This window comes from Lactuca sativa, chromosome 4, assembly GCF_002870075.4.
Source record: "Lactuca sativa cultivar Salinas chromosome 4, Lsat_Salinas_v11, whole genome shotgun sequence".
Taxonomy (NCBI): Eukaryota; Viridiplantae; Streptophyta; class Magnoliopsida; order Asterales; family Asteraceae; genus Lactuca; species Lactuca sativa.
In genome coordinates, this window is record NC_056626.2 from 406,761,578 (window position 1) to 406,770,813 (window position 9,236).

At 38.9% G+C, this 9,236-nt stretch overlaps 1 protein-coding gene across 2 annotated transcripts; it reads right to left on the minus strand.

Annotated features, from left to right (window-relative positions):
- Positions 1–6,393: 6,393 nt before the first annotated feature.
- LOC111883099 (cystinosin homolog) lies at positions 6,394–8,665 on the minus strand. 2 transcript variants are annotated; one of them, XM_042901551.2, is made up of 9 exons: positions 8,333–8,665; positions 8,081–8,213; positions 7,661–7,750; positions 7,398–7,522; positions 7,251–7,293; positions 7,062–7,179; positions 6,914–6,963; positions 6,737–6,826; positions 6,394–6,487 (listed from the first exon to the last, which is right to left on the minus strand). In XM_042901551.2, exons 1-9 carry the CDS (start codon positions 8,449–8,451, stop codon positions 6,476–6,478), a joined length of 780 nt encoding a protein of 259 aa, XP_042757485.1. In that variant the 5' UTR covers positions 8,452–8,665; the 3' UTR covers positions 6,394–6,475. The 2 variants fall into 2 exon arrangements, with proteins under 2 accessions (XP_042757485.1, XP_023735241.1); XM_023879473.3 differs by lacking the exon at positions 6,394–6,487 and having other exon boundaries at positions 6,539–6,826; positions 8,333–8,654.
- Between the last annotated feature and the right edge of the window lie 571 nt (positions 8,666–9,236).

Genomic DNA, 9,236 nt, shown 5'->3' on the forward strand with positions numbered 1-9,236 from the left:
CGTGGATCTCGGGTTATGAGTGGAGAATCGAATTGGTTTGGGGTAAGATCTCGAGTCAGGTATCGCACATGTTTTGTGCAGAATTTTCGTTTCAATAGAATAAGATTGGGGTATATATATACCGAGAGCATCAATCGAAGGGTTCAAGGTTAATTAATGGGTTCAGTTTTGATAGTAGATCAAGCTCTTGTGATTATGTCTTGGATTGGTCCTAATTGTGAAGGGCATCAAGATAAGTCAAGGCAGTATTATTAATTTGGAACTCGTGTGAGGAGTACCTTGTTATTCGGAGAAAATGTTAGGTCACTTGCAGTTAGATTGGATAATCTCAGAGTAAATGATTTGATCCAATTGCATAGCTCTTGTCTGAGTCTAACCGTTGCAAGGATAAGTCTTCTACTCGAAGGATTATCTGACCTCCAGTCAAGTATAAGTGTTCTGCAGAAATATTTGGTCAGTGATTATGTTTTCTAATGGAAATCTCAGGTATCAGAAGTTGAGTTGTCAGTTGGAAAATTAAGTGGAATAGACTCAACAATGGTTCGGTATGGGCGGTCTGTCAAGGAGACAGACCATCCCGAGACTTCATATTTCAGGTTAAGTAGTTGTGGTTAATTCACAAGGGATTATCGTCGGGTGGTGAAGGGGTTCGTTCATCTGAGGGTTGGAGAGCGCTGCGAGGGTTGGTTTCGGTTGCCTTGGAAAGAAGGTGGTATGCTCGGGATTGTGGTTGTGTTGCTCAAGTTGTTGGGTGTGTCAGGAATGGTAAGGAATGATTTCAAGGATGAAATCTAATTTAAGTGGGGAAGATTTGTAACATTCCCTTTGAAATTATATAAATAATAAACTCTAAAACTCCGAGATGTAAATTATAAATTATTTTATATTATTGTAGCCAAAAATCAATAATAATTTAGCAAGGTGTTGGCTTTGGGGAATTAAATGTCATAATTTTGGATATTGGGGGTTAAAGTGTAATTTTTGGGATGATTGCAGAGCACATGTAACGACCCATTTTTCACCTCCAAAAATTTCATTTTTCAATTAATATTTAGTAAAATCGTTTGCAAATAAACATTGTCCGATCAAACCATTTCATAACCATATACTATGTCTGAAAACCAAAACATGTGAACTATCAAAATGTCAGAGTATGAATCCCAGAACAATCCCATGAATGCGGAAAAACAGTGTGTGTGTGTATAATGTGCCGCTACCGCGCCAACTCTTTCCCCTTCGACGAAGAGGTACCTGAAACCAAAACTGTGAACGGTAAGCATGAAGCTTAGTGAGTTCCCCCATCGTACCACATACCATACGATCACATAACATACATACTGCCAAGCTATTCTGGGGTGCCTGACGACCCGGTGCGGCCATTCTGGGGTGCCGACTACCCATACGGCCATTCTGGGGTGCCGTCCTACCCGTGTCAAGCCATTCTGGGGTGCTGACTACCCATCGGTTCTAACAACCGATCCTCGGGGACTATTTCACCCCCTACTGCTACTATCACATATATCATAACATAAAAATACTATCGGACATATCTGGGGTGTCCGAACTACCCTTCGGTCCTAACAACCGAACTTGGGGTCTATTCCCCTCCTACTACCACTATCACATATAACATATTAGGCCAGCATATAAACATATCATCACATACTGTCAGACATATCTGGGGAGTCTGACCTACCCTTCGGTCCTAACAACCGAACTCTACTACTCTCACATATAACATATCATGCCGACATATAACATATCAGGTAGTAACAAACCTAGATGATATCACAAAGACGATCATCTAACATACAACTCCTACTAGTGGGTCAGCATTGTGGTCGTAGACCCACCACTACTGGAAGGTAACTCACCTGAAAGTAGCTGCTGATTTGAGCACAGCGGGAACTGATTGTCTACTGCTGCTGTTGCTGTTCCGGAAGTCCTCCGGCTATAATTCCCACAAAACATTCATTCAAACACTGCTAGCTGTACTTAGGGTAAAATGACCATTTTACCCTTGACTAGGTCAAAGTACAAGTCAAAGTCAACTTCCAGTCGACCCGACTCGCCGAGTTGGCTTGCCAACTCGTCGAGTCCCTACCCATTCGATTGTCCTCAATCCGACTCTACTCGTCGAGTTAGGCATTGACTCGACGAGTTCTCCTTTTAACTGATGTCCAAAAGTCCTTCATCCTACTCGCCGAGTTGCATGAACAACTTGTCGAGTTCATCTTCATCCGATGAACACTCTATGCTGAGACTCGCCGAGCTGTATGAACAACTCGCCGAGTTTGTTCTTGAGGTAAGAAGATTGCCTTGGACTCGCCGAGTCAGGGCATTGACTTGTCGAGTCCGTCCATGGATGGGTCTGGTTTCTGACTCACTGAGTCCACCCGCGACTCATAACTCCACTCAACAAACACGAAAAAGGGGAAAACTCGCGGCTCGACTCGCCGAGTCCGATGAACGACTTGTCGAGTCGTTCACATGCAATTACTATATACTCGATTCTGCTTGAATCTAGCTCATACCATACATAGATCTGGGCTCTTAGGGTAGGTTTTACACGTAAAGTTTCCAACTTTACGTGTATACATGCATAGGATGGGGATTTAAGGCTTAATAAAGGCTAAAATGGTAGATCTAGGACTTTCAAGCACTTTACTCCCATAAAGGCCATGGATCTGAGCTTCTGGAGCTCAACCCTGCCTAGATCTAGAGGTTAATCAGCTCATTACAACCCCTAATCCACAACCAAGCTTGGAAATGGTTCAAGAAGGACTTTAATGGTGCCCTAAGGGACTTTAAGCATAAAAACAAAAGGCAACTGAGTTATACCACAATGAATCTCTGAAATATCACCAAGATATCGGGCCTCCTTCTTCTCCTCTTGATCTACTCTCCTTCTTCTCTCAAAATCTTCAAGAAATCACACCAAAACACTTCAATCTCACAAGAAAAGGGGTTAGGTCGATATAAGGAGCTATGAGGGCGAAGGAGTCGGGCTTGGGGTGTATAAGGTTGCTTTAAATAAAGTGCAGACCCTTGAAATTAGGGTTTCATCCAGACAGCGGGGACTCGCTGAGTCCAAAATATGGACTCACCGAGTCGCCAACTTAAGCGTGCTCAATATCCCTGCTCTACTCAGCGAGTCGGGCCTACAACTCGCCGAGTCCAAGGCTAAAAATATAACATACTTAGATAGGTCATACGTACCAGGAACCAGGTGCTACAGCACACACCACATGTTTCTGTTTTCTGTGAATTACTCTGATTTGTCAATGTTTTGTTAAAACTTAATTACTCTGGTTTTTATGGGGAAGACATGTATTAACGATTAATTAATCTAAAAACAAAAAGTTTTATATCATGATTTTTGGGGAGTTTTATTATTGATCGAGAATCATCACCAACTTGGAAAGCTTTTGGGGGTATAAAGCTCTTAACTTGATGGTTCATTGTGTTAGATCTAGTAGGGCTTGTTTTTTGCATTTTATGGTCCCTTAAGTCATGTTTGAGAGTATAAGTTACTCCAGAAGCTAGGGATGGTAGATCTTAGCATTTTTTAGGCTCCTTGTGCATAAAAATGCAATCTTGATGTGGTATATTGGATCATGCATGACTTAGGATTCTTATTATGGGTTTTATTGGCCAAAATCAAGTATTTGGTCCCATTAAGACATGAAAAGTAGTAAAGTTGCAAACTTTACCTGTTAAGACATCATTTAGGATCAGATCTAAGAAGTGGACTTAGTGGCTTAACCAATTAAGCACTTAATGGCGAGTTGAGCACATCGGGCGTACCCAGCTCGTACGCAGTGCGTACTGGCCAAAGTTAGCATACGTTGGGCGTAAGTCTGAGCACACTGGGCGTGCTCAGCAGCTGTTGACTTTCGTTAACTTTTGTAGTTTGGGTCATATTTGGACTATTAGGGTTTTGGGCCTTGTTGGGCCACTTATCTTTCTAACTTGGGCCATTATTAGGCTTTCGGACTTCTTGGATTTGGGACCATAATGGGCTTTGGGTATCATTTAGGAATTTAGGCCATATTGGGCTTTTGGTGAAATTGGGTTGGGCCTCGATTATTTGGCCAAGTGAGGAAAGGGTAAAATGGTCTTTTACCTTGGGTGTTCGACAAATGAACTAGATTCCTAGTTATGGTTTATGGCCCAATTATTAATTGGGATTTTATTTGATTGATTAGCGCGGAATTTTCCAGTTCACTATATTGTAGGACACTAGGATATGTTTTATGCTTGTAGTCTTTGTGACTCATGATGTATGTGTTATATGCTTGAGTGTCTGTTTGTTATATGTATGTGGTGTGAAATAGACCCGATACAGCCTTGTCCTAATATATGAGTTGGAATAGACTCGGGGTGAAATAGACCCGGTATGGCTTTGGGCCGACACATGAGTTGAAATGGACTCGGGGGTGAAATAGACCCGGCATAGCCTTGAGCTGGTAGATATGTATGGTATGTGGTATTGTGGGGAACTCACTAATATTTGTGCTTACGGTTTCAGTTTATGTTTCAGGTACTACCAGCTCTAAGGGGAAGAGCTCGGGATGATCACATCGCACACACCACGATTTCCATTTTATTTGACTCTGATGAATTGAGATGATTGATTGATATACTCTGATTTTCCTTTATGGTTTTATGAACAAGTTTTGGTTGATGGTTTTATTATTATGAAAACGAAATTTTTGGTTTTATATTTTGGGATGTTACAACATTGAATGATGATATGTCCCCTTTCATTTCCCTCACTCATATACCTCCCATTTTAACCATCCCTATCAACCCTACTAGCATTGAAAAACCCTTGGTTCATCCTCTCATCCTATGGTAGTCACCGCGGACTCTTCTTCATCCCAATTGACCACTACGACAACATCCCCCATCCCACCATTTTAGTCCCTCACTCTTTGATTGCATCTAACCTTTCTTCCTTCTTCCTTGACTCATGTATCCGTTGATACCATGATAATCATCTTTCAAACCTTGCCAAACTTCTTAATTTATCGGTCACCATTATGCATTATGTCATTCCTAAGTATCATGCTCATGCTTTGTATAACCTTCGCTGGAAGTCTGGAAAGCTGCTATAGACTCTGAAATATCCTCCTTGTTTTCCGATGTCTCATGCTAATTAGTTTCTTGGCGTCCATATGTCAACATTGTTAACTATCGAAGGATCTTTTGTCATAAATTTGACGGCCATGGTAATTTTGACCGTTTTAATGGTCATTTAATGGCCACAAGATTTTATCAGCATTCCAATTTGAACGTTAATATGATCTTTGGCCCCGTGGTCAAGCGTATAAACATTCATACCATTCTTAGCAATATCGTTTTATAGGGTTGGCACATACATGGATTTGATATGAAAAATGCTATTTTGAATGTGGATATTACTGGCATGATCATGTTCGTCAGCTTCGAAAAGCTCTTTAAAACCTTAAACATGACACTTGTGCTTTGTATCACCGTTTTGATGTCTATTGTCCTCTTTAGGATTCTATAGAGGCGGACATGTAGAAGCAAATATGATACCCCCTTGTACCACTCTTCATGTTCGTGGCTATCTATTAAGTTGGCCATGACAAATCTCGTCATCATTTTTTTTGGCATTGTTGTGTCACATTCATCGTCTGATCTCTCTTCTGCTTTTAGACATACAAGCCATTAGGCTCTCAGTCACATTCAGCATCCGAGATATCCTATGCTTGTAAACATGTACATTATCCCGACCCTTTACTATAGCCCCATTGGGCTCTCGGTCAATAATATTATGCTCTCCACCAAATTTGCCTCTATATACACAACCCACATGAATGTGTTGAACCATATCCTTAGCTATTGTCGGGGTACTCTCATATGGGCTTCAAATTCGTCCATATTTAGTGGACCATTTGGTCTTTTACACTTATGTTGCCTAGGAGGGATGCCCTCTGACTCATGAATCTACTTGAAGGTATTGTGTCTTTCTAGGTGACAATGTTGTCTCTTGAAGAGTGCATAGATAATGCCACTACTGCAATTGCTTGGCTTCGCAACCTTCTTCTTGAACTTCATTGTGCCATGTGTTCGTGCACATTGTATTTTAAGATAGTACCAATGGCATATACTTATCTTCTAATCATGTTTAAAATCAACACACTAAACATGTTCGAAATAGATTTACACTTTGTAAGGAAACGTATTGCTATTGGTCATACTCATTTGTTGTTTTTCTCTCTTCACACACCACACACACAAACTACATTGAGGGCGGCCTTTTCCGTATTTTTTGGGATTATCGACAAACCAAGTCTTTAAATATTACAAAACTAACCTAAATTTTTTTAATACTTTTCACGAAAAAAACTAGTAAATTTAGGATGGAACCAACGGGGATAAAGATCATCATATATCCATACATGGATGGCATATTTGAAGCTTTTTACAAGCTTCAATAGTCTGCTTATACATTATCCTGTAAACGGATCATAATATAACCATCAGATAACATTTTCGATACACAACATTTTGTAAATAGAACCTTTAAGTTAGCTTCTATGAAGTAAGAACCATGAGATGTATTATATACACATTACAGAACTGCAAATCAGCATTTTTTTTTTTAAGAAAAAAAACAAAATCAAGAAGAAGCTGAAAATTATAGCCAAATTGAAACAAAACTTCATGCATCTTCATTAGATGTAACAAGTGGCTCCTGACTTACCATGCCTGGACTTTCAGATTTCACAATCTTGTGGGCAGGGTAAATCACATAATGTTGCAAGATAAACAGGATGTCAAAGAAAATAGACACCTGCATATGATAAAGAAAATCCCCTTTTCTTTTAAGAAATAATGTTTTGAGAGTAATATTGATCACAAAGAGAAAGTGATCACATACCAAAGAGAGCAATGTCTTGCCTATATTCCCATAAAAGTTTACCCATGAATCTGAGAAATACAAGTAAAAGGGAAGAAGAATATGTTAGGGTATATATATGCTCCTTAACTTTTTTACTGGAAAAAATTTGGATTAAAAGATAACATACGTTGATCTATAGATTGGACAGTCATTTGCCCATAATTTGCTAATCCTCCAACCAGATCAAGCAAAATGTTCCCAATGCTAAACCCAACTGTACTCTTTCTTTGGAAGTTCATAACTGCCTGAATTCATACAATTTATATAAACCCATGTATTAAAACTTAAAAGCAAGCTAATTAAGAACACTCCTTACTTGGGGTATGTACTTGATCACTGTCATGACAACCTGTAATGTGCTGCAATTCACAAGTTGAACAAGCTTTATTTAATTTATATATAGCCAATAAATTTGGGTAAATTAGGTTTTGATGATAACTAGAAATAGAATGAAACAAGTTACCTAAAGCAAGACACCAACCAAAGCCATGAGTGACTAGGTATAGCTATGAACATGCAGATGATAACAGTTAACCAGGCTACTGAGAGTATTAAAATACTAGTCTTGGAGACCTTCTGACCTCCACGCTGCAAAAATTACAATAATTAGCTAGGCTCTTTTACTGTATGATAATGATACTACAGTAGTTCAACTGTTGAAGGAATCAACGAATCATCATCAACACTTCAAATCAGATGTGATTGTTGATCATTGTAGATACTTACATCATAGATGGCTATCTGGAATAAGGTAAATGCAGTTAGAACAACTGCATGAATGGAGAAGGCAACATCATTTGCGGCTACAGGAATCATCTGCAAATGCATTCAGGCAAACATACATCAACAACTAAGGCTTGATTTTCAACTTTTACAATTTTTTTAAGACTCTTACATTTTTATTATATTCTGTGTTCAATGTAAGTTGAATGAAATCTGGATCATTCAGTATTTGATCTATTTTAAGTGAATTTAGGAGGGATCCAATTTATGTTTAGAAAGCATAAACATATCACTTTCCATCTCAACGAACATGAATTCATTTTAAAAACACAATTCTATTAGCGACATGGCTACATGACCTTGCTCTTAAACATCTATGTATGAAAAATGAACATACAAAAGTAGTGAGAGATAAATTAAAACCTCATCGAGGCCATATTTCTGGCGATACTGACGTTGAACTGCTGAGCTAAAGAAGACGGAGGCGTTGTATATCAGATAAGACGAATGCTTCGTCAGATTGAGCACCACGAAATCGAAATTCAGACCTATCACACTGCAGGTTTCAGTCCAATTCGGAGAAATTAATTCAGCACATAGCAGTGTACTAAGTTGGAAAACACATTGAAGTAGCATAAATAGATCATATAAACTCAATTTCAATCGAACACTTACCTTTTCCTTTTGAAATTCAATATGACTTGTGGATAGAAGCTGATAGACCAAGCACAGAATGCAATCCATCCCAATACACTGGATAAAACCTCCATTTCTGTTGAATTCCATGACCCCATGCTTCTTTGATCACCTGAAAACACACCGACTGTGAGTGTGAGTGTGAGTGTGTGTTTGATCTAGGAAGTTGGGAGTGATTTCGTTTTCCGGGATAAGTTTCTATTGGAATTAGAAAGTTGGTTTCATTTACAGTGGATTGACGTGGGGCGAAATTTAATAATTTATATGGAGTTCAGATCCAGTGCGGAAGGGAGCATGGAGGCTGTAGACAGGCCTCCAAGGCTCCAATTATAGGTAGACACGTGGGAAGTAAGTTGAAAGGTGTGAGGGTTCTTTGGAGATAAGAACAAGGGAAAGTAAAAGGGGGAAATGAATCTTTCCGGTTTCTTTTACTAAAGGGATGCAAGATTACGCACCCAGAATAATCGGTTTGTCCGGCTATAAATAAATACGCATGTTGATTTTCTTTTCTCTAGTCTTTTTATGTCACGGTGTTACATCAAAAAAATATCTCTTCCTAATAAAAACCTCTCTAAAATGACACTTGTCCCTTTTATAAACACTAACATTTCAGGTGTCGTTTTTTCCCATATTCTTAGAAAATTATTCCCGCCCGAACCAATACCTATTATTCCCGTTCATTCAAGAATTTAACCAGCTTATTTGCCTAATTTTTCTCCCCATTCGGTTTCCTTTTATCCTAAAAGCATATTCAAATTGATGTTGATCCAAATCTCATAAAATTAGGAACAAATTTTATGCAATTTTAAATCTTCTCGGCTTGATATATTCGTTGACTAGGTGTGAAACCCGTGTATTACATGGGTTTATCAAAAATAAAAAT